The sequence below is a fragment of the Castanea sativa genome, chromosome 7 (genome assembly GCF_040712315.1).
Source record: "Castanea sativa cultivar Marrone di Chiusa Pesio chromosome 7, ASM4071231v1".
Lineage (NCBI taxonomy): Eukaryota > Viridiplantae > Streptophyta > Magnoliopsida > Fagales > Fagaceae > Castanea > Castanea sativa.
In genome coordinates, this window is record NC_134019.1 from 2,649,567 (window position 1) to 2,676,895 (window position 27,329).

Here is a 27,329-nt window from a genome sequence, read left to right on the forward strand (position 1 = left end):
TGTAGTCATAAACTTTATCACTTATGAGGGATTGAAGGTACTATTCTAGAGAGTGGCAGTAGGTTAAAATGCAAACTGTGGTATCTTGCGAGGTGAAGAAGAACGCTGTGTTTATTAGGTACAGAATGGGCAACAGCAAGTCCATTTGTTTATGAGATGCATTGTGATCGTATTGGATTGGGTTGGTACAAAGTTGGATAAAATTTTGATAATTTTCTAGTTGGTACAACTATTGGTGGACCCTCAAGTAGAATTTGTTTTTTAAAAATTGAGTGCGTGTATTTTCTGACCAGTTTATCTTATTTTTACTTTTTACTATGACTATTGATGTCCTATGGTGGTTGTGAAATTCAATTGTGTCTGCCAATGGGATTCATTCAGTTGGTAAGGGTCGGATGCTTCGTTTAAAAAGGTCTAGATTCGAGTTCTATTGCTAGTCGTTCTCCTTAGTGAAATAAGTCCAATGTAAGTTCTCTATAAGACTTGCAGTTTGCCCCTAAATCATGGGATGGGCCCCATAGTGGGATTCACGTATGGACCTAACTCTCATGTGAGAGGAGGGAGCATTGCTTTTGGAGCATGTAAGAATTACTTGGTAGAGAAAAACTTAGGTGCTTCAGAAGTAATGCTAGCTTCCTCCTCTCACATAAGAGGTGAGTCCTATGGTGGAACTCACGTATGAGACCCACCCTTCATGTGAGAGGAGGAAACATTACTCTGGAGCATGTAAAAATTACTTCCTTCCACCTAACTTTTCTTTACCAAGAAAAAGAAATTCCATAGTGTTTGGAACGGAAAAAGTTAATCCAAGCATGTTGTGCTTAGCCATAGTACTTTAGGGTCCGTTTGGTAGAAGAGTTTATATAATGTTGTTTGTAATTTTTTGAAATACTTGTGGGGGAAAAAGTGTGTGAAAAATTGTATAATATTATTTAACCACTGAAAATATGGGTTCTAACTACTCTACCAAAATAGGAACTTAGACTTTAGAAAGTGACATGTGGCATTAAAAGTGGGAAAGTTCTCCTGTTCATTGGATTAAATTTAACGTGGATGTTACACAGGACAAATAAAAAGAGCATTACCATCTTTTTGTGCCAAAAAAGAAAAAGCTATTTTGGCACATTAAATAACCTTTTTTTTATTTATTATTTTAACATACTATTTAACAATACACCTTATATTATACCTTTTATTTTGGTATAGAATATATTAAAATAATCTCAAATAATTGAACAAAATGAGGTATTGATGGTTGTTTTCGCAACAAATTTTCTACAAGCTTGATCTAGCCAAGTTTGACTTTTTTGTAATCTCAATTCATGTACTATAATAAATCTGACGTAAGGGAAATTTGAGAGAGTGTGACTTGGAGAGTATGAGTTGATTTTTTTGGTCTTTTTGCATAAGCCCGAGCTATGCATGCTATTGAGTGGGCTAAGGACACTCGCAACACTTAAAACTCATGTAAGTGGCTAGGTACCCAAAATCTTCACCCAAATAAAGACTTGTAGCTCCTGCCGTATGTGACTGAAGTTTCACATACTCCAATTTTAGGCCCCTAAAATTAAGCTGACTCCATGGCCGACTTTTGATGTGTTCAGCCACAAAGCAGCTTTCTTGGGAGCAAAATCAGCTAGGAGTGTGCACCCAATTGCATTTGGTCAAGCATTTCCTTAGTTATGATAAAACAAAACAGTCCATTCCTTTACCTAAACAAAGGCAATATGAAACTTTTCACTTGCTTGACAACATAGGGCCAATAACTTCACTCCTTATACTGAGACTAGTTCCTAAGGAATATCAAACACAACCAATTAATGTTTAACCTGAAAGCTAATATTTTAGAACAGAAGCTCATACAGCCATGAAAGAGCAACACGATTCTTCCTCACCACTTTTCTCAAATTCCGCTTCCTGTTGTATGTACAAAACAATTCTATATTTAATGAATTATGTATATTTTCCATCTCTTTGTTATTTTGCATTTTGATTTCTTTCTTGTGATATACCACTAAAATCTATTCATTGAATATTGAAAATTTGAGCTTGAATCTCTGCATTTAATCACACTTTAAAGAATCCAAGGGGAAAAAAAAAAGGAATCCAAGGGGAGTTTTGGACTTGTTTTAGCTTTTTCGGCCCTTGTTGCAAAAAGTAAGAGAAGAAATGAATAAATAAATAAAAATAAGGAAAAGAAGAAATGAAAAAAAAAAAAAAAACCGTTACTACAATGATCTACTACTAATAAATGGTAAGAGCAACCACATCAGCATGTGTAAAGTTTTCTAAAATAGAAAAAATGTATCAATTTTACACATTTTGACAAAAAAAACCCACATCAATAGGTGAAGAATTGTGCATTTATACACAATTGCTACAGTAACCGTTAATAAAATAATAAATGGACGAGCTACAGTAACCGTGCATATATGCACGGTTATTGTAGTTTGTCAATTTATTATTTTATTAATTTTTTCTCTCTCTTATCTCTGGTAGCTCGTCCATCGCTCTTTCTTTCTCTCTCAACCATCTGGTAAATAGAGAAGCAGTTTTTCTTCGCACTATTTTTGTTTGCTTTGATTGAAGTTTCACTATTTTTAGATTTGTGTTTTTGTGTAAAAGGTGTTTGGATTTTGAGATTCTAGTCGGATTTGGTCGGAGAACATGGTGTCGTCTTCATCAGTGTCGACTTCGGCGAGAGCCGGAGGAGGCTCCAATCAACCTTCGCAACCGCAACAGAGGAGGATCATGCGGACGCAGGCTGCCGGAAACCTTGGGTTTTGGGTTGAATGCGTTTGAATACCTAGTTTGAAGCAATTGATCTCTCTTGTAAAAAATCGAAAACCATGAGAGTAAGAAACAAAAAAAGCGCAAAGCAAGTAAATAGATCTGGGTAAAGAAATAGAAACTAATATAGAGTGGGTTGTGTTGTGCAAACTTGATTGGGTTGAGATGAGATGACTTGAGTCTAGTGTAATGAGTTATAGTGGTAAAACATTTTTAGGTTGTGTTGTTCTGATTGAGTGGGTTTCGGCTTGATGGTGGCTGGGTGATGATGATGGTGGTTGGGTTTGAGAGAGAGAGAGAGAGAGGCCATGGGTGAGAAAATAATAAAAAATGTAAAAGAATGAATATTTTATTGAATAAATGTGTAAAATAGATAAACTGATGTGAATGTTTTATAAAAATGGATGTGTAAAATAGAAAAAGTAGGTTTTAGATGTGCAAATTTACAAAATTTTTGCAAAAAAAATTGACAAACAGCACAATGGTGGTGAATATTAATACTTGGCTTTAAGACTACTTGTATAGACATGCGCAATAGATATGGGTGGAGTTTGGATTCAGCTTTTATGCGTTTTGCGTCTGCATTTTGTTTTTGTTTTTGTTTTTGTTTTTTTTTTTTTTTCTTCTGCTGCGGGGGGACAGGCGCGCACTGTGCGCGCAGTGCGCGTACTGTGCGCGCACTGTTCATGTACGTTTTTAACAATTTTTTATTAAAAATGGGTCCCGCAGTACTATTTACACATTTAAAAATTATTTTGCTACAGTATTTTCAGTTTTCAGTTTTCAGCAATAAGTTCTATCCAAACGGACCCATGGTGATTAGCCAGGGGTTCAAGCTGGCCATTTGGGGTGATACCTAGGTAGTCATCGATGTGAATATGCTTAGCTTGGATTTGCTACAATTGGTGGTTGATATTATTATAAACTTAAAGCATTCTATCCATTTGGTATATGCGGATCATCGAAAGAAAGTTGCTCATTTTTTTAGCTAAATGTGTATTTAACTGTAAATTTTCTATAGTAGTTAGGCTCAAATCCTCTAAAAGAGGGTTGTTGATGCCTTGGTCTATCATGGACCGATTGGGTGAGTAATTTATCTTTGTTTGGTTGGAATAATATTGTCTCTATCCAAAAGGAAAAAAAAAAAAAAAAGCACTAGGATTGAAACTAACTTTTACTAGAATATATTTAAAGATATCATTTATAAAGATAATATTATATGCACATATACATATACACACGAATAGAACATATTTTCCTAAGATACCATGGGTTACGGTAGTTTTGTAAAATCAGGGTTATCATGATTTTAGGATTACTATACTAAATATAATGTATTTCTATATAAATACCTTAAAAAATGTACTTGTTTAGTTCTTTTTGTTGTGGACATAGGCCAATGCAAACCACGTTATTTTGTTATTTCTAATTTAACGTGGCATCAAAGTTATGGTTTTGGACATGTTCGGTTGTGTTGTTTAAACAACACAACACATATTTTTACAACACTTTTTTATTACACGTATTTTCACAATACTTAAACAACGTTATTAGAACAACATTATTAAATGGACTATTTTGTAATCTTCTCTCCTTCACCATCTTTTTTGACATTCCTTCTAATTAGAATTACCTCCCTCCAATGAAGTTCATACAGTTGTCCAAGCATTGTTCTCTTGGATCTTTGCATTTGAGCTTCTTTTCAATTTCTGAATACGTCACTCAAAAGATCTAAAGTCGATCTACAAAACGCTGCAAAAAATTAGTCGAATTAGAGGATGTCACACGCACCCTAACGTAATACGTGACGCCCAAAGTTTCTATATGTCATATCAATGTGCCTGAAGTGTTGCTAGACGAAGCTTTTATGCGTCAACCATGCCTAAGAGCACTTGCACAGTAAGTGCAAAATTGTGCAAAATAGAAAAAGTGTTGAGATATTTACATTGTGATAAAAAAAACATCCACATTAATAGGTGTAAAATTGTGCATAAATGCACAAGTGTTATAGTAACTGTGCATAAATGCACAAGTGTTATAGTAACTGTGCATATATGCACAGTTATTGTAACTCATGCATTTAATATTTTAGTATTTTTTTGATAGTGATGGGTCTATGAGAGAAGGGTAGTGAGTGAGGAAATAATAAAAAATTGTAAAAGAATGAATATTTTATTCAATAAATGTGTAGAATAAATAGACTGATATGAGTGTTTTGTAAAATGAGTATGTAAAATAAAAAAAAAAGTAATTTTTTTTTGTGTGCAAAATAGACGGAAAGTTTGCAATGACTGATGTAGTTGCTCTTGCTATCATATGCCAATGTCTTCTAGTAATCTATTTGGCTCTCTTGTCGCTGCTGGGGTCGCCATTCTCTGGCCACCGTTTGCTACCCATATCACTCCTATCGCTGACTTCTGTCTCGTGTATCCTTGAGCCAATCATTCATCTACTAATGTTCCTTAGGCCACCAATGCAGTCATCCTCTTACCATAATAGCCACTCTTTGGCCATTGATGCAATTGTTCTCCTGTCCTAGTAGCTCCCTTTCAACCATCATCCATTAAGCCAACGGTTATTTTTCACTACCAGAACCAAAGTTTTCAAATGTTTGATTCCATGTCATGATCAATCCATTCTACGTTCGATTTGATCATTCCTGCTCATGCTTTCTTCCTAAGTTTATATTAAAAATTCAAGGCGGTTTCAAGCTTATACTCTGACTTTGAGGGGAGTATATTAGAATATATCAGGATATGAGCAAAGGTATGTAGACTATAATTTTGTGGAAAACCATTGGTTACTTTGTTTTAATTTGTAATACCACGGGCTATATAGCTATCATACTAAGACTAATATGTTGTTTTATATATCCTACAAGGATATGTGGCAAAACGGGCGGGTCAGATTGTGTCGATTTCGTGTTGGGTCAATAAGGTTTGGGTTGTGTTGGGTCGAGTCAACTAGTATTTTTCACATGATTTAAATAAAAAACATGTATTTGCCACTTGGTAAGTTAAGTAGCAAATTACTTAGTGTGAAATACATTACTTTGAATTCACAACTCAAGAAAAAGTTTAACTTAACAAATTATAAAATTATAATCCTAACATTGCTAACCAAAATAAATAGCACAAATACATAAGAGTTTAATCTACCATTTGAAAATCTAATTAAAATAAACACACAAATTTCACTTCTACACAAAATCAACAGCCTAAAGCATAAAAGAAAATTACAAATGCCCTATTGGATAGCTAATGTGACAAAGACTAAAAATATATAAGATATTTACAATCTTAAAAGCTAATTTTAGAATCTAATATCTTAAAAATAATCTAATATTTGTGCTTAATTTTAGATGTACTGTGGTTGACACTTTGTTAATTTCAATTTGAGAATGTACATCGAAGTTTGATCATTTACTTATTTATACATAATATTTTTATGAATATATCATTGTTAAGCAATACACTCCCAATAAATTATCATTATTATGAATATATTTAAGGCCATTGTTTTTGAATGACGTTATATGTTATACCACCTAATAGTTTGCTATTGAATTTATATTTTGAAAATTCAACCGTTGAATCATATATTCTATATATTCTTAACATGCATACCAATTTTCATGCCAATTGGATGTACCCAATAGCTTATTGAATTTATATTTTGAAAATTTAACTGTTGAATCACATGTTTTGTATGCTCTTAACATGCATACCAATTTTCATGTCAATTGGATGTACCCAATAACTTGTTACTAAATTTATAATTTTAACCATTGAATTACATGTTTTATATGGTCTTAACACACATGCCAATTGGATGTAATTTACTATTTGATCTATCTATCTATATATATATAATTGAGTTTGAATTATGCATTGTAAAGCTTACAAAAAAAGAAAGTGAATCAACCATGTCTTAATTTAACTTAATTTTTTTAAAAGTTTTTTAAAAAAGGGTTAGGTCATAAGTTAGCTGGGTTGGATCAGATCACATGTCAACTTGTTTTTTATTCGGGTAAAAAAATTTATCTTTTATTTTGAAAAGCTGTTTATTTTGGCTATGAACTGTTAAAAAATAGGCCCACAAACATCCATAATTTATGCCAATTTCATTAATATAATTCGGCTTCACTATTTTTATATTTATGAATACTTCTTACTCATGTTTATAATTTCAAATATATGTTTTTAACTCTACTGTAATAAAAAATTATCTTAGCATTTACATTGTCATTTGATATCTAAAAATATTTTCTTATTTGGTTATTTAAGCAATAAGAATGCCTTAATTGTTTGTCTTTCAATTCATTTGCATGCAACTAAATAAAGATTTCAATTGTTTTCTTAAGGCCATTGTATTTGAATGACATTATATGTTACACCACCCAATAACTTGTTATTGAATTTATATTTTGAGAATTCAACTGTTGAATCACATGTTTTATATGCTCTTAACATGCATGCCAATTTTCATGCCGTAATATATATATATATATATATATATATATATAGGTCTCAATTGTTTTCTTAAGGCCATTGTATTTAATGACATTATATGTTACATCACCCAATAACTTGTTATTGAATTTATATTTTGAAAATTCAACTGTTGAATCATATGTTCTATATATTCTTAATATGCATGCCAATTTTCATGCCAATTGGATGTACTTAATAATTTATTGAATCTATATTTTGAAAATTCAACCGTTGAATCACATGTTCTGTATGCTCTTAACATGCATGTCAATTTTCATGCCAGTCAATTTTCATGCCAATTGGATGTAGCCAATAACTTGTTACTAAATTTATATTTTGAAAATTCAACATTTGAATTACATGTTCTATATGCTCTTAACATGCATGCCAATTAGATATACTTTACCATTTGATCCATATATATATATATATATATATATATATATATAAAATTGAGTTTGAATTATGCATTGTAAAGCTTACAAAAAAAAGAAAGTAAATCAACCATGTCTTAATTCAACTTAATTTTTTAAAAAGTTTTTTAAAAAACGGGTTAGGTCACAAGTTAGCTAGGTTGGGTCAGGTCACAGGTCAACTTGTTTTATATTCGGGTAAAAAAATCAGATTCAGATCAAATATTTTCCTTTGGATTTGGGTCATGTTGGCGGATCCTAACTCGTTTTGCTATGTCTACTTGCGTGTACAGTTTCATTGTAACATACAAAAATAATTTAGAATCATAAAAATTTAGGTTCTTTGGATTTTATTTATTTATTTTATTTTTGGGTGTGGACATGGGTCGACCGTGAAATCGAATTATATTAAAACCATTGCTCTTGTTTTTCTCTTTTACATTATTTGACTTTCTTCATTCGATTTATAAAACATTAAAACCTACACATGTTTACCTTTTGATAAAAGAAACAATGCTATAAATAATATAAAAGCAAGTCGTTACCTATCATAGAAGCTAGCTATGCAATTTTCCTGAGGTCAAATTGAGCTTTGAAATTGCAGTGGCAGTTCCACGATTTCATCTTGGATCAAGAAATTGTCAACTTACTACTCCACGCAATGTACCTCTAAGTTGTGAGTCTTGTGACTAACGATTTGGTCTTAAAAAATTTACCAATTTTAAATTTCATGGCTTCAGTTTCGTGGTCGTAGCAGTCCATGGTTTCAGATGAATCAAGAAATTGTCAACTTATACACCATGTGAAATCGTACCACTTCTAAGTTGTGACTAATTTGGTCGCAAATGAAGAAAAAAAAAAATCAAAAGCAATTTAAAAATTTTCATGTCTTCAATTTAATAGTCTCTTAACTATGCCGTGGTAAAAGGGCAGGGCCATCGATCTCTTCTGGACCAAACAATACAAAGCTTAAGTTGTTAAGAGTCTTAAGATTATGAGTCTGTTTGGATAGAATTTATTGCTGAAAATTGAAAATTGAAAATTGAAAAAACTGTAGCAAAATAATTTTTAAATGTGTAAAAAATACTGTTCATTGGCCTAAAATTACTGTTCATGGTCAATGAACAGTGACAGGCACGCTGAAAAAAAAAAAAAAAAAAAAAATCCAAAATGTGGACGCTGGACGTTGAATCCAAACGCCCTCTATATATATTATAGGAAGTTACTTTCATACACGTGGAAGCGGTGCTATTTACCAAATAAACAAAGTACGAATGAGGCAAGGTAAAACTAGTTGTTGGGTATTACCAAATTTAAAAATTGACCAATAAAAAGAGGAAAATACCCAATTAAATAAAAAAAATAAGAGCATTGAATCAACAAATCTAGACTCTGTACGAAGAACCAAAGAATTTTTTTTTTTTTTTGAGAGGAAGGACCATAGAACTTTAAATCATCAAAATGGTCACGATATGCCTTTGTCTTAGTTATGATAAAACTGTAATAAAGGATTTTAATTTCAAGAGACGTGTACGCTTCAATTTTCAAACTCTATGTTCTCAATAAAGTTGGTTCCAATTTCCAACTATGACTGAATGCTTCATTTCCTCTAAGCTTCCTACTGTATTCTAGGATGTTTCCTTTTGCCTTCTGAGTTAAAAAAAAAAAATTAAGGGTAAAGCCACTCGTACATGAAAACGAGAAATCCATGCATGGTTTGATTTTATTTTTATAGACTTCCATCTCTTTCCCTAGTTATACACTGTATATTGTATTATGTACAATCGTCTATATGCATGTATTTTTATGTGTTTATATACTAAGCACATGCAAAGTATTCTTATAGAGCAAATACAATGACTTTATCAACTGTATGAAATGCTTGGTCAAACTCCAAAAGCTGCATGTGACATTCACTCGCTAGTACCTAAATGGTTTCCTTTTGTGTTGACTTACGTATATACATATTTTATCTATATGAAAATATATACATATTCTAAGTTAGTCAACACTTGCTTGTTTTATATTTATTTTCAATTTTGTGTCTTGCCTATCTCCTTTGCATCGAATGATCCCGAGTTGTTTCCCAAAAAAAAAAAACCCCTACACTTTCTAAAATAAATAAATAATAGGTTTGATTAGAATTAATAAATGAAGTTTAATATGTGAACATTTTAATTTTTGGACTTGGTTTAGATCTGGGGCATCTAGTGCACTGGACCTGGTCAAATGGTAATACATGTTCAAAAGTGGACACATGTTATCAATGGCGGAGCCAGGAATTTAGGTCAGGGGGGGCAAGATTAAAAGACAAGATTGGAAAATCATGATCAACTGGTTGACAAGGTTTATTTTGTAGATAATGCCTTCTAATTTGATCTCTTTCATTAGGATGATAGTTACAAATTTTTATTCTTAAACCAGGATCCGTGGGAAGATTTGCAACATCCACTTCGATACGAGTTCGTTTAGGATTTGATCCGGACTCATTATTATGATCAAGATTCTCCATAATCTCAATTAACTACAAATATATATGTCATATCATTAAAATAAAGAAAAAAAATTACAATCTATGATTAAGAATAATCAAATGAGGAGATCATTATAAATACAAATAGTTTAAACATATAATTTGAATTATAAATTTATGGTTAAGAATAGTCAAATTAAGAGATCCATCTAAATATAAACAGTTTAAACATATAATTTGATTCTTTAAAAAAAAAAATAATAAATCAAAGCAAAAGTATTAAGAGTATGCATACCTATAAATATTTGAATGTAACTTAAAAACCCAACTTGAATGCTTTTAAAAACTGCACAGCAATTCTGAGATCCAAACAAAGAAACTGGATTGAAAAGAAAATTTTTCGTTGTGATGGGAGGCGTGCCTTGTTTGCATTATATATACTTTTTTTTTCTTCAGAGTTCTACTGACTTCTAATCCAGGTAGGTGTAGCAAAGTTGTTATAGAGATCATTAGAATTGTACTACTTCTAGGGGTAGAAGTCTACTACTACTAGGAAAGCAGGAAAGGTTTTATCACTTCGTAAAAAAAACTAAATTAACTCACGTTACTTTTCCTTTTTTTTTTTTTTTTTTTTTTTTTTTTTTTTTGGGTAGGGGGGGGGGCAAATATGGTATTTCCTAGTAAAAAAAAATTGAAATTTCGTGGGGGCACCTGCCCCCCTCGCCCCCCCCCCCCCTCCCTCCGCCCCCCGCATGTTATCATCTTAACAAGTTTAGTGTCATTGGACACTAGACCTAAGTCTGACCCTTAACTTTTAAATGAGATAGAATCATAGAATTATTAAAAATAAGAAAAATAAAGGAAGATAGAGTAAAGATATTCAAATGTTATACCATCTTCCAAAAAGTATCAACTACTTTCATACCTTCCTCCAAAAAACAAAAAACAAAAACAAAAACAAAAACAAAAAAAAGTTATTGTTGATGAGAAAATATAGATTTAATCTCTTTAACCATTATTTCAAGAGCTAAAAAAGATTTATCATCGCACACCCTTGTTGAAAAGAAGCTCAAATGAAAATATAGATTTACCACCGCACACCCTTGGTGCAATGGTCACTCCACAAGTATAAGTGTTTGTGAGGTGTGAGAGCAAGGGCCAGGGTTCAAGTCTCTAGGAGGGAGATTCACATATATATACACTTAGATTAGGCTAGAGTAGAATTCTATCTTGTATAAAAAAAAAAAAAAAAGCTAAAAAAGAAGAGGGCTGCTTTAATGGGTACCGCAAGGTGCTTGTTAACAGCAATATCTTTATATTTTTTCTGACAAAAGTTTTTGTTTTTATTCACATTTATGACAAATTTTCAACTTTTTAAGTTTTTTTTTTTTTATCTTTATTTTTTTTACAAGATAGAATTATACTCTAGCATAATCTAAGTGTATATGTGTGTAAAGTTTTCTCCTGGAGACTTGAACCTCGGCCCTTACCCCCACACTTCACAAGCACTTATACTTGTGGAGTGACCATCGCACTAAGGGTATGTGGTAGTAACTTTTTAAGTATTATATGATCTTTTTGACTTTTTTTTGGACATTTTTTTTTGTCATTTTTCACCTTAATAAGCAGTGAACCGGTGCTTATTAACAAATCTCCGAGGAAGAAGACATGAAACACCGATTTGATGCGCCAAAAGTTCATGTGTGTTTGTTATATGTCAGACTGAATGAGTGAACACATTGATTGCGTGGTCCTATTATACGGATTACACTGTGAGTACTTTTGTATCAAATACTTACATTCTGACCCAATGAAAAGTCCACGGATCGATCTACCTAGAAATTGCTTATGTATTTTCCTTCTGTACCCAACAAGATCATTTATTAACGCAAACTATTCATCAAAGAAACTTTGTCAAAGGTACATAAACCCGTTTTGTATCAAGTTATTTTATGGGAGACTCTAACCCCATTGTCCTCCAAGCTCTTAATTTGGTGCACCTGCTAAAATTTTGTATTATAGCACGTCATAGTTTCGAATATTTCTATATGGTCTCCCACTATGGTATAAAGAAAAACGAAATAGGTACAGCAAAGCTATTATAGATAGGATGAGACCAGTCCGAATATATAGTTTAATAGCTAGTGTGAAAGAACTTACCAGTCTCGATGTGGTGTTGTATGTATTACTTCGGTTGTCCTTGTCCTTGTTCTTTTGTTATTATTACTTTCTAAGCAATAAATATGAAAAGCAAATCCATCAGTCAACTGTTGTACAAATGTGCACATAACTAGCTAGAATATGAAATTATGGGTTTTAGTTACTTTTACTCATTAAGTCTTCAGTCATATTTTTTATTAAATAAAGATTTCTATCATTGAATAAGGAATGTGAATGTGATCTTTACTGTTAGCATAAAATATAAATGCATTAATATCTTGTTCTTATAATATCTTGTTCTTATAATAGTTTAGCAAAAAATCTTGTTCTTATAATAAAGGATAATTGTCTATAGCACATGTTACATAAAACTTCAAATTCTTTCATATTTATTATAAAAAAAAGAATTTGAGAGATGGTCTAGCAATGTGTATTAATCTAAATTTATTAGCGGTAGAAATTGAGATTGATGCTACCTACTTTTTGATTGGGTTGCTGGCTCTCATTGTAGTAATTTACAGCATACAACTTTTGTTATGAATTGCGAAAATCCCTTTCAGTCAAATACTAAATTGTCAGTTAAAGAAGTTAAAAAAAAAGACACATAGGTAGGGCAAAGCTATTATAGACGGGATGAGCCAGTCTGAATATATAGTTTAATAGCTAGTGTGAAAGAACTTACCAGTCTCGATGTGTTGTTGTTGGTATTACTTCGGTTCTCCTTTATCTTGTTCTTTCGTTTTTATGACTTTCTAAGCAATAAATATGAAAAGCAAATCCATCAGTCAACTGTTGTACGAATATGCACATAACTAGCTAGAATATGAAATTATGGTTTTAGTTACTTTTACTCGTTAAGTCTTCAGTCATTTTTTTTAATGAATAAAGATTTCTATCCCCCCTCAAAAAAAAAAAAGATTTCTATCATTGAATAAGTAATGTGAATGTGATCTTTACTGTTAGCATTAAATATAAATGCATTAATATCTTATTCTTATATATAATAAAGGATAATTGTCTATAGCACATGTTATATATAACTTCAAATTCTTTCATATTTATTATAAAAAAAGAATTTGAGAGATGGTCTAAGAATGAGTATTAATCTAAATTTATTAGCGGTAGAAATTGAGATTGATGCTATGTACTATTTGATTGGGTTGCTGGCTCTCATTGTAGTAACTTACAGCATAAAACTTTTGTTATGAATTGCGGAAGTCTCCTCAGTCAAATACTACATGTAAAATGATTAAGCACTGCTTCCACGAGAAAAATTAATGTACAAATGTTATGGCTAGAAAATGATCAGATCTAAGCCAGGAACATAGGTGACCCGACATTAAAGTCAAGGTGGTCACATGACCACTTGATCTGGACATAAAATAATTATTATATACTAATTTAAAAAATTTATGACTTTTTTACCGGTAAAAGAAATTTGTGACTATTCTAAATTCTTTTAGGTCCAACATAATTAAACTTTGGAGAAAGTTTGACAATAAATTTAGCTATAGACTAAAGTTACAACCTCACTTAATATATATTTTTTATTGGATGTGAATTTTGATAAATCCACTATTGAATTACATTTTCTTCTTTTATTCTCCATAATTGTAAAATTTCAATAAGATCAAAGATTAATAGTTATATTATCAATCAAATATTTAAATTTTGAATTTTTGTAGTCTAAAATTATACATACAAAATAAGTTTAGAGATCTAATAATAATAATATTTGATTGATATAAAATTTGACATGTGTTTTAAAATTATAAAAAACATTCAATTAGATTTTAAAAATATATAGTTATTTTAATTTGTTTAGTGAAAGTTACAGTCTTAGGATACAATTAAATTTGCAGTCAAATGTTGTCCTTAAAATTTGGTCTCCTTAACAATTTATTAAACTCTTACAAACAAAAAGAAAAAGTTCAAGGAAATTTTTTATTGAACTAAAACTTTGAAAGTCATATAGTTTGCAGCATTAATAATGATATTATCATGCAACGATTTTAAAATAACATTGTGGAAGGAAATTGTAAGACTTTCTGTATTTGCGTGTATTTTTCTTGTTAAAATATGAAGTTCCCTAGAAAAAATTCCTGAAGCGGCCATTGACTAGGATCTTGTTATTTTTCATAGTCTCCTTGGAGATTTTTGTATTTTGCTTCATTGTGACAAATTGGATATGTATTACGAGAGGTGTTGTCCTCCTAACAATGTTTTAATTATCTGCTTAGTCTTTAAAGGCATGTATTTACCACGAAAAAGAAGAAAAAGAAGTTACTGAGAAATTCCAACTTATAATTACCATGTACCACCTAAGGAAAAACCAGGGAATGGACGAAATTTCCCTTTCCTAACTAATCAATTTCAGCTTTAGAGCAATATTATTATTATTATTTTTGTTCGGTAATAGTCACATTTGGCCCTCACCAACCTCCCATTTTTCATAACATGTGCTCTCAGCGTGTCCACTCATGCAAAATCCCTATAAATACCAAGCAAAACCTTCACATTATTCCAAACACATTTCAAGTTTCAACCCTATAGGTCTCAGCTCTCATCACATCAAAAATGGCTCCTGTTTTCTCAAAAATTGGCATAATAGGAGCTGGTGTTAGTGGCTTAGCTGCCGCTAAACAACTAGCCCACCACAACCCTTTAGTCTTTGAAGCCTCTGACTCTATTGGAGGGGTCTGGAAGCATTGTTCTTATAGTTCCACAAAGCTTCAGTCCCTTCGTTGTGATTATGAGTTTTCTGATTTCCCTTGGCCTGATAGGGATAGCACAAGTTTTCCATCTTATACTGAGATATTGGAATACTTAACATCTTATGCTAACCACTTTGATGTCCTCAAGTTTGTGAGGTTCAACTCAAAAGTGGTGGAGATTAGGTTTGTTGGTGATAGGGAAGCCACTGATCTCACTGGGAAACCTGGTGACTATCCTACTATATTGCCTGGACACCCTGTTTGGGAGGTTGCTGTGCAAACCAACCATTCAGATACCATTGAGGTCGTTACCCATTTTTTTCTTTTCTTTAACTAATAAAAAAAATGGCTTCCAGGATTTTACTAGCTAGGGTTCCAAAAGAAAAAGAACCTGATTTTCTTACTTCTTTCTTTGTGTATTTCCTTTCATTTACTCCGTTTTTTCCTATCTATTTAGAACCTACATACTCCGGTGTTTCCTAGTTTCTAATCTCTCTCTTTTTTCTTTTTTTTCTTTTTATTATTAAATCCTAGCTGGTCTCCAAGAAAAAATTGACACCTTGTATTTTGGCCTATGTCAACCTTCAAAGTCTTATATATTTTGCGACTAGCGGTAACGGGATATATAATTTGTTGATAATGAGAAAAAATCTTTTGCTTCAATATGAACATTCAACTTTATGCTTTAGCAAGCTTTGCTAGTCAAAAATCTTTTTATTTTGAGTAATCAAAGTTTAAAATGAAACGAAATGAATCAAACACACATGGGTAGACTATAAATATATGATTTTTGTGTGATACTTTGTGGTCCACCGATTGTATATATAGTTGGCAATTTGAGGAATCGTATAATGAAACTTCCTATAAGTATATTACCTAGAAATTAAGGTCGAAAGTCTATGTATATACCATCGTTAGTATTACCTTTACATCTACCTAGTATTTTGGTGACTAGATTATATTATTTTATATGTATATTGACTTGTGTTAATTTATTCGATTCATTTCAGTGGTATGCCTTCGAGTTTCTTGTGGTTTGCATTGGAAAATATGGAGATGTACCTAAAATCCCAGAATTTCCAAGAAACAAAGGCCCTGAAATATTTCAGGGAAAGGTCTTGCATACCATTGATTACTGCAAACTTCAAAAGGAAGAGACTTCACAACTACTTAAGGGGAAGAAGGTTGCAGTCATTGGTTTCAAGAAATCAGCTATTGATTTAGCACTCGAGTGCGCAGAGGAGAACCAAGGTATAAAGATCTCTCTCTCTCTCTCTCTCTCTCTCTCTCTCTCTCTCTCTCTCTCTCTCTCTCTATATATATATATATATATATATATATATATATATATATAAAGGTTTTATACCAATTGTCCCTAAATATTTTAGGTACCAAAGTTTCATTATTATTATGTTATTATTAGTGTTATTATTAGTATTATTATTATTATGTTAATTAATGGTTGAATAAGAGATCTGGAGTTCAATCTCCGTCTACACCAAAAACTGATTAGTGTCTTGATTTGATGATAAAGGACTATCATTACGAGTAGACGCTATAGATTGAAACTCTCTCTCAAAAAAAAAAAAAAAATCATTCATTAATTTCCCTCACAAAATATAGTTGGACCCCTATCCTAAAGAAAGAAACAAGTTCATTGATGTGTAGTCATCATGCTCCAATTCAGTTGTCATCACCTTGTTAAGTGACCTATCAAATTTTTTTATTCTTATTATTAGCTTAATTTGTTTTTTGTTAATATTTTTTTATAGGTAGTATAGTTTATTTCTAACAAGCACAATCAATGGGATGGTTGATGGGTTATACAGCTAATAGCGGCTAGTAATTTATGATTTCCAAACTCTGTTAGTCTTTTTTTGAGAAGCAACTCTGTTAGTCTTTGAATCAAAATTCTCACATTTTCCACAAGCGTGGAAGATAAAGTGAAGAGTTGAATTATTAGGGATCCATACAGGAGTTGTGTATTTTTAACAGACACAAGTGCACGTGGAAGATGAAGTCAAAAGTGGAGTCAATTTTTAATAAAGTAATAAGTAATATTCTATGTAAGCCTAGTTTCGTTTAGAAACTTATAATTGAGATATGAATACAATGAATTGGACCCCCTTTTTTGTTTTTTTGTTTTTTCGTCAATTCAAAGCCCAGAAAAGGTTTTATAAGATTGAAACGTCCATTCAACACTTACTGACGTATTATTTATATATTATATCTTTTATATATAGAAATTAAATTCTATAAGTATGGTTTAAAATCTAAGTCTTATACCTCCAATTCCAAATTATCACATCATCATATTACATATTAAAGAATAAACACACTCAATAAATTTTAATACCCATTTAAAAATATAACTTAACTATGAGTTTATTGATATATTATTATGTGTCATAAGATATATTAAATTTTAAGTAAAAAATTAATGTAATAATCTCTTATTAGATTATGTAAAATATAAGTTTTACCATTTATCTTTATATTTTGGACTTATATATATTCATATATCTATATCTATATTATATATATATATATATATATATATATATATATATATATATATATTCCTAAGTGCATCAAGTTTGTCCTTTTCCCTTTGTTTCCGTAACTTACAATTACCCATTTGGATGAAGTTGATTGTTCAGGGACTTTTGGTCGCCAATTACCTTTTGTTTCAGTACACTTTTTGCTCTTTAATTGAAACATAGAATCAATTTGGTCCAAAAGACAATAGTGAATGTAGTGCAATTTAATTAGCTCTTATTTTTCACGTTATGTAGTTGGCATTTGCATGGTTTGGGTTTCACACAATCAAGACGTATTTGACTTGTTGACTTTACAACTTTGTACTTTTTAGACGATTCCAAAACACATGAATTAGAATTCCGCACATCTTCTGTACATTATGAGGAAAAGAAAAAGACTTACTAAGTTTCAACTTTCAAGTTTCAACAACACGCACTACAGCAACGGGTATCATAATATGTCTGCTCCGTATTGGGCCAAGCTTGGAAAATTCTTGATACCGATATGTTCCCTTTAATTGCTGTCAACTATTTTTGCATGGAAAATTTTGAGATGCATAAATGTGCAAGAAAATAACTTTTGTTCCTGTTTTACTTTCAAAAAGTACGAAGACAATTGCTTTTTTTTTTTTTTAATAGTTCAAATGTTAGGGTGGAGGATTTTAACTTCTTGACTTCTTCCACCTCATTTTGTTTTCATAAAGGTTTAGGACACATATATTGCATCACAATTTTGATATGACCAACTACGAGTATGGTTCAATTTTTAGAATCGGTCAATGAACCATTTTTGAACCCGATTTTTGGTTTTTGATAAATTTTGGCTGGTTACTAGTTTTGACCAGTTTTAAGTAGTTTTGTCAGACCAAATTGGTACCTGATTCTCAGTTGAATCAGTTTGACCAGTCGGTTCAATCCGGTTTTTAAACTATGACTACGAGTAAGGGATGAAAGTTATGGATCCAAGTAAAAATTATTTTTTACTGCTCACAGCCACTTTAACAAATTGCGACAAATGTTGTGTAAAAAAAAAAAAATGTAAAATTGAAATGCCATATGTCATTCCTTTGTATTTGCTAAAAAATAGTGATATTAAGAGTCTTATAAATTTATTATATAAGTGTTAAAAATGGTAAAACTTAATAGTAACTTTAGCATTTTCCTATTAAAATGATGGAAACTCTACAAATTCTGAGAAAAGCTAAACTTTGTCAATCCCTCTCTACAATTCATATATATATATATATATATATCAAGGAAATTTGGATAATTTCTTAGTGGATTGGCTATTTAGATTGCATTATGAGATGATCAATATTTTGATGTTTTGCAGGACCAGAAGGACAACCTTGCACCATGGTGGTAAGGACTTTGCACTGGACAGTTCCCCATTACTGGATTTGGGGTTTGCCATTTTACATGTTTTATTCAACAAGATCCTCTCAGTTCCTCCATGAAAAGCCTAACCAAAGCTTTCTCAGAACTCTTCTTTGCCTTCTTTTATCTCCAATGGTAATTGATCAATATTAATTTCTACTGTATGCACTTAAAAATTAACTTTTAGTACAAACTGAATATTAGTCTGGTTGATGAGTAGAGTACCAATGTTAATAAGTTGTTGTATATAATGATCTATGACAGAGGCGAGGAGCTTCAAAATTTATCGAGTCCTATTTGCTGTGGAAACTTCCTCTGCAGAAGTATGGATTAAAACCAGACCACCCTTTTGAAGAAGACTATGCATCTTGTCAGATGGCTATCATGCCAGAGAATTTCTTCTCCGAGGCTGATAAGGGAAAGATTCTCTTTAAAAGAGCATCAAATTGGTGGTTCTCAAAGGAAGGAATTGAATTTGATGATAACACCAAACTGGAGGCTGATGTTGTAGTTCTTGCAACTGGTTACGATGGGAAGAAAAAGCTCAAAGCTATCTTACCAGAGCCTTTCCGTACTTTGTTAGAATATCCTTCTGGTATCATGCCCTTGTATAGGTAATTAACAATTCTACTCTTGAAATTGTAATCATTGCTTCTAAATTGTAACATGGTCAAAATATACTTCAACCCCCTCTTCCAAATCCCACAAAAGTAAAAGTTTTATGTACTAGATAAGACCTTTTAAATATGATGCAATTCTCTTCTTTTCTTTTTTTATTGCAGGGGCACAATCCATCCACTAGTTCCAAACATAGCATTTGTGGGTTACCTTGAGAGTGTTTCAAACCTTCATACATCGGAGCTGCGCTCCATATGGCTGGCTCGCCTTGTAGATGAGAAATTCAAGCTCCCTAGTGTTGAGAAGATGATTGAACAGACAAACAAAGAAATGGCAGTCAGCAAGAGGACAACCAGGTTCTACAAGAGGCACTGCATTTCTACCTTCAGCATTAACCACAGTGATGAAATATGTGAAGAAATGGGATGGAATTCTTGGAGGAAGAAGAATTGGATTTCAGAAGCATTTAGCCCCTATGGTAGTCAAGACTATAATTGAGAGGAATAAAGGAAGCGGCGATAATAAAGCAAATTATTGTCCGTCATTACTTGCTAAGAGGTTTCTCCTTCCTAGTGTAGAATAATCTATAGTTTATAACCATAAAAGGGGAAAATAATTCAACATAATATATATATGTATTATCAAAAAAAAAAACATGTAGCATGTAAAGGAGGTTTTTTATGTTTGAATAAACAATGTTTCTTCTACCAAAAAAAAAAAAAAAAAAATTTCTACTTACATTATCCAGAAAATTGGAGAGGTAAGTACAAAGTATAAGAGTAATATTGAACAAGGACCACTTAAAGGATCTTCCAAAAGCATTTAATATCTCAATAGCTAGGGTTTGCACCTCTTGGCACCAAGAATCAATCAGGTCATGTTTCCTATGTGTGGTTTGACTTGCATTTTATTTATTTTGTTGCTTGAACAAAGAAAATTTTTATCCATGTGTGGTTTGACTTAGATACCACTCTATGGGGCATAGCAAATATGTTCGTCTCTATGTCAAAGTGAGGGGCTGACACACCAAATAACCCCACAAAGCTTACACAGTACATTATTAATTGAACCCAAAATTGCCCCATGCAAATGCAAAAACAACTGAAACCTCACCAGTAAATAAGCTTCATACCTGATTTTTTTTCATTCGTCGAAAAGGTCAAAATAATTTGATATTCTTCTAGAGTAGAAATGATGATCATCACCTCCTCTATAGGTGGAATGAAGGTCCAAATTACCTGGCTAATATCTAAAAGTAATAACAAATTAAGGACTTTATTTAACTCCAATAGACAGTGGAGGTACAAAAAATAGAAGAAAAGAAGAAGTTAGAAGAGGCTCAAACTCAAAGGCTTTGATGTAGCTTTAAAGTCTCATCAATTTGCTTTTTGGGTTGGAACTAATTGTTGTAGATTTGTTGAACCACCCCATTCTTCTCAAGAACAGAAGTCTGTCTTCCAGGCAGCGCTCCAAACAGCACTCCCCAATCTTTCCTCACCCTAGTCATCCTCTCTTCACTTAGCAGCACTCAAAACTCATGAACTTGGTTAATTGGCTTGGATATCACTTGTCAAACCACGCGCAATGCCACTTTGTCTTAAAACCAATTGGTGATGAGAAAAACACTCAAATTTTTTATAGCATTCAATATTGCATCATGTGAGTCTGTCTTTAGGGTCCATTTGGTTGGAGAGTGAAAAAGTGGGAGGATAGAAAATATTTGGTTTTCCTTCATATGTGTTTAGTTGGAGGGGTGAAAAAGTGAGAGGGTGGAAAACTATTTTATTTGGTTGGAGAGAAAAAGAGGAGGATGGAAAATGTAGAGGATGGAAAATGTAGTTTATATAAATTGACTATTATACCATTGTTACATAATATGTAAGAAATAAATTTATTTGTACTCATTAAATAATATAAAATTTACCACATCATATATATAAATTTATATCATTATTTTTATTATTATAATGTAAAAATTACAAGTGTACATATAAATTTAATTGGGCAAAAGATTTTGTGACCAGAGTATTCCTATAACGTGGGCAACAAATAAGCTAAGCAATTCAACTGGGCAAAACTTATAAATCAAAACTTGCATTAAATTTTTTTTACATATTCTCAGCAATGTGGTCAACAACTGGGCATACTTTACACTCATTAAAAAAAAAAAACTTTATCTAACCATTCAACGTGGTCAGTAACTGGGCAAACTTTCTTCACCTGTTGTTGTGCTGCCTGCTGATTGAACAAGGCAAAAAAAAAAAAGAAAAAAAAAAAGAAGAAAAAAAAGAAGAGAGAAGAGAACTTGGACGTTGCTATGCTGTGAAGGTAAAGTGAAAAGGATGAAGAGGCAAAAGTCATCAGGTCATAGGTAAGATGAATAAAGTGAGGGCTAGGTGAGATGAATAAATTGAGGGTATTTGTGTAAAGTGCATCTTTCAGCACTTTTCCCTTCCAGTTTTCCTCCCAAATTGGGAGGATAAAAAAAGGTAGGTCCGGAGGGAAAATTTTCCTCCTTATTTTCTGTCTCTCTCTTGTTTTCTCTCCTCAACCAAACAGTAGAAAATGCTATTTTCCACCCTATTTTCCTCTTCCTATTTTTCATCCTCTCTGTTTTCACCCCAACCAAACATATCCTTAAAGTTATTGTAGAGAGCCGAATTGTGATCCACGAACATCTTTTATAAGGAGAATCATGATTAGAATCCCCCTTTCCCACTTATTAGAACAATTGAATTATCAAATAAATTTTTAAAAAAACCTCAAAAACTCATGGGTAATTATTATAGGTAGGACGATCAGGTATCTTTTCAAAAAGATTAGTCTTGAAATTGCAAAAGCTTAATTAGGCAATTTTATAAGTATCTATGATCTAAAAGATTACATCCATTAAAAAAAATGAACTAGCTTCTACATGATTAATAACCAAATTACATTTTGGAAAAAGGATTGATAATTTATACAATATCACAACATAACTAGAGGTAGATAGTGTCCACTCCGCCTATTGCTAGCATTAAAATCAAATACAGAGCTAGCTTGTCACAAAATAAAAGAGTTTTAATTAATTGGAGTTACTTGGGAAATGTACAGCTAGATTAAAGGAGCCTATACTTGGAGCTGTCCAAAAATTAGTAGTAAATTGTGGTGAACATGACATTAAACATGTTTTAAAGAAGTTGTAACACAATATTCTTGGCATGTACAAATAAATAAATCAATACGAAAAAATTCCTCTAGTGTTGAATATAAAGCTATCTTATTGGTTTTCAGACATGAACTATTCAAAGAACTGGAGAAGGGAGAGGTTTGAGGTTTGAGGTTTTTAAGGTCGGATTGAGGTCCAACTGAGGTCGAACCGTGATGGCGTCAAAATTAATATAATATTAATTAAAATACAAATAAATGTATTAAATGTGTAAAAATATGAAAATTTACCCTTAAAAAAATACTAAGCAATTAAAACAACTTTCAAATTTTTTTTTTTTTATTTTTATAAAGTCAACAGAAAATAATAAATAAAAACAAGCTTTAAAAAATTGTATTTATTACTCTTTCAAATAAAAAGTGCATTTTAATTTAAGATAAAATCATTTTTAACATAAATTTACAATTTTTATATTCATATATATTGATGTGAAAGAATAATTCTTGAATAAAAAAAATGAAAATACTATTAAGTGAATAGTGATAAAATTAAATCCAAAACTATTAATCTTGTAAAATTAAAATAAATAAAAGAAGGAAACCTACTAGTTCAGTGATTAGCGTGGAGCATGTGTTTTTCCCAATTAATTTTAAATGTGTGAAAAGGTATCTTTTATTGTTACTTATTTCTAATGTTATCCATTAAAAACCATTTAATTTCAAGCTATTCTTTACAGCCATTTTCACTGCATGTTATTTTAGATAATTTAAATATGCAACTTATGCATATTTAATTTCAAGCTATCTTTTCTGCCATTTTCACTTAGCATGTTATTTTAGATCATTCAAATATGCAACTTATGCATGCAATATTTTACGGTTCTGATGACCACAAGAGATTTCTAAATTCTAAACGCTGTCATTGATCTAAAGGCAAGAGGTCGAAATTTTTTCTATTGTAATATCTATCTACATTTTTCAACACATGGAGTACATGACTGGCATGCTTGCATTCTCATTTCTAGTCCTCTACGTGAAGTATATGATCTTGAAAAGAACAAATATCAAAACAATGTTAACATTCTTCTAGAGTATTTAAGGAATCTGCATGAGCATTTCAGTGGCAAAAATAAAGTATGATATGAAGGTATTTCTTTTTTGGTATTGTTTTATTTTGTTGCAATTGCAATGTACATAAAATCACTTTTTTATTTGTATTGCAAGCTGCAGTGCAATCATATGTTGAAAAAGATATGAATAGCTTGTTTCTAGAGTTTTGTTCAAAATTGCTTGATGCAATCCTCCATGGGCTTTATAGCCAGGAAGTTCACCTTGGAGGCAAAAATTTAGTAGATATTCTACTTGCTAATTCATATGACTCAACCAAAAGTTATAGGTTTTTCTAACGCTTTGTTACTAGTGTAAGAGTGTGTTTGGATATCGCTTATTTTTGCTGAAAATTGAAAATTAAAAACATTATAGCAAAATAATTTTTAAATGTGTGAAAAATGTCGTGGGACCCATTTTTAAAGGAAGTTTTGTTGGAAAAGAGGTTTGTAGGTTTCGTGAATAGTGCATAGGACCCATTGAAAAGCTAAATCACACTTCTAAAAAAAACAGAAGCCAAAACGCAGACGCAGACGCACTGGACGCACTACCCAAACAGGTACTAAATAGTAATTTTTCTAAATTTAATCTTATAATGACAAGCTATCTTCTATTGTTACTTATTACTAATGTTATCCATTAAAAACCACTTAATTTGTTGATAATCTGCATATAAAGAATCTAGAATATAAATACATTAATATAGGAGTAAGCATTGGTTGGCTAAGCTGGTCAAGATCTATTTCAAAAAACAAATTGGGAACAAGGGTAGTTATGTTGGTTTCATGCCAGACGGCTTCAAGCTGTTCTTTTCTGCCATTTTCACTTAGCATCCTGTTTTAAATCATTCAAATATGCAACTTACGCATCTAATATTTTACGGTTTTGACGATCGCAAGAGATTTCTAAACGCTGTCATTGATCTAAAGGCTAGAGGTTGAAATTTTTTCTATCGTAATACCTATCTACATTGTTCAACGTATGGACTATATGACTAGCGTGCTCGCATTCCCATTTCTAGTCCTCTACGTAAAGTATATGATCATGACAGGAGCAAATATCCAAACAATGTTAACAGTCTTCAAGAGTATTTGAGGAATCTGTATAAGCATTTCCATGGAAAAAATAGAGTATGATATGAATGTATTTCTTTTTGGTATTGTTTTATTTTGTTGCAATTGCAATGTACATAAACTCACTTTTCTATTTGTATTGCAGGTTGCAGTGCACTCAGATGTTGACAAAGATATGAACAGCTTTTTTCCAATTTTTTTTTTTCAAAATTGCTTGATGCAATCCTCCGTGGGCTTCATAGGCAGGAAGTTCAACTTGGAGGCAAAAGTTTAGTAGATATTCTATTTGCTAATCCATATGACTCTACTAGAAGTTATAGGTTTGTCTAATGCTTTGTTACTAGTGTAAATAGGAATTTTTTTTTTTTTAATTTAGTTGTATAATGACAAGCTATCTTCTATTGTTACTTATTACCAATGTTATCCATTAAAAACCATTTAATTTGTTGATAATCTGCATATAAATAATCAAGAATATATATACATTGATATAGGAGTAAGCATTGGTTTGCTAAGCTAGTGAAGGCCTATTTCACAAAACAAATTGGGAACAAGGGTAGTTATGTTGGTTTCATGCCAGACAACATCAAGCTATTTTCACTCAGCATGCAGTTTTAGATCATTCAAAAATGCAACTTATGCATCCAATATTTTACGATTCTGACGACCGCAAGAGATTTCTAAACACTATCATTGTTATTAAGCAAGTGGTCGAAATTTTTTCTATTGTAATACCTATCTACATTGTTCAACATATGGACTACATGACTGGCATGCTCGCATTCCCATTTTTGGTCCTTTATGTGAAGTATATGATCATGACAGGAACACATATCAACACAATGTTAACAGTGTTCCAGAGTATTTGAATAATCTGCATGAGCATTTCCGTGGCAAAAATAGAGTATGATATGAAGGTATTTCATTTTTGGTATTGTTTTATTTTGTTGCAATTGCAATGTATTTGAACTCACTTTTCTATTTGTATTGCAGGCTGCAGTGCAATCAGATGTTGACAAAGATATGAATAGCTTGTTTTCAAAATTTTGTTCAAAATTGCTTGATGCAATCCTCCGTGGGCTTTATAGGCAGGAAGTTCACCTTGGTGGCAAAAATTTAGTAGGTATTCTATTTGCTAATCCATATGACTCAACCAAAAGTTATAGGTTTGTCTAATAATTTGTTACTAGTGTAAGGGTGCGTTTGGATACCGTTTATTTTGTTGAAAATTGAAAACACTATAGCAAAATAATTTTTAAATGTGTAAATAGTGTCGTGGGACCCATTTTTAAGGAAAGTTTTATTGACAAAAGAGGTTTGTAGGTCTCGTGAACAGTGCATAGGACCAACTAAAAAGCTAAATCACACTTCTCAAATAAAGAAGAAGCCAAAACGTGGATGCAGATGCACGGGACGCATGGGACGCACTACCCAAACAGGTACAAAATAGGAACTTTTCTAAAATTAATCTTATAATGACAAGTTACCTTCAATTGTTACTTATTACTAATGCTATCCATTAAAAACAATTTAATTTGTTGATAATCTACATATAAAGAATCTAGAATATAAATACATTGGTATAGGACAGTGGCGGCTCCACGTTGATCCCAAGAACACCCTGAATTGAAAAAAAAGATTTATTTTATATATAATGTTTACCCTTTAAAAAAATGAGGAACACCCTCAATCAAAACTAGGAACACTCTCAACTTAAAAAAAAAAAAAATTATTTGTTCTTACTTTCAAGCCAAAAAAAAAAAAAAATGGTAACAGAGCAAGCCCACCAGGAAAAAAAGCCCAACATCAATCAGTAAAGCAAACTCAATCTAAAGGAAAAAAAAAACAAGGTAAAGTAAACCCAACATATTACAGTAGCAAACCCATGGATTCTAAAAAAAATAAAAAACCAAACAAACCAAAACCCAATATACCGAAATCAGAAACCAACGAACAGTGCTTGAAAGAAAGAAAGAAACCTAACCTAAAGTCTAAAGAAAAAAACCTAACCCATAAACCCAATATACTGAGCTCCAGAATGGCAGAACACCAGAACCAACGGATTGCCGGATCGAAGAAGAGATCGCCAGATTTGGCCTCAAACTCGAGCTCCAGAATGGTAGAACACATCGAATCGGAGATCCGATCGGTCTTCCTCACCTCGACGTGTTGCCCGAGTCCTGACGACGCCGCCCCTCAGCCTTAGGCCTCCCTGCTCCCTCAACCTCAAGGTATTTCATCTCTGTCTCAGTCTCTCTCTCTCTCTCTCTTCATCTTATTCTCTCTCTCTCTCAGTCTCAGTCTCTCTCTCTTCATCTCAGTCTCTTTTTTTCAATATTTACCCTATTTGTTTTGGCTTTATCTAGTGTTGGTGTTGGTGTTTTTTTTTTTTTGATACAGTGTTGGTGTTGGTGTAGGTGTAAG

General features: G+C 31.9%; 1 protein-coding gene across 1 annotated transcript; it reads left to right on the forward strand.

The window, feature by feature from the left end:
- The first annotated feature begins 14,873 nt into the window (after positions 1 to 14,873).
- Positions 14,874 to 20,245, forward strand: LOC142641971 (putative flavin-containing monooxygenase 1). The gene is made up of 5 exons (XM_075816298.1): positions 14,874 to 15,347; positions 16,054 to 16,294; positions 18,917 to 19,095; positions 19,225 to 19,574; positions 19,743 to 20,245. The coding sequence occupies exons 1-5, from the start codon at positions 14,907 to 14,909 to the stop codon at positions 20,074 to 20,076; spliced, it is 1,545 nt and encodes a 514-aa protein (XP_075672413.1). The 5' UTR covers positions 14,874 to 14,906; the 3' UTR covers positions 20,077 to 20,245.
- Positions 20,246 to 27,329: the final 7,084 nt, after the last annotated feature.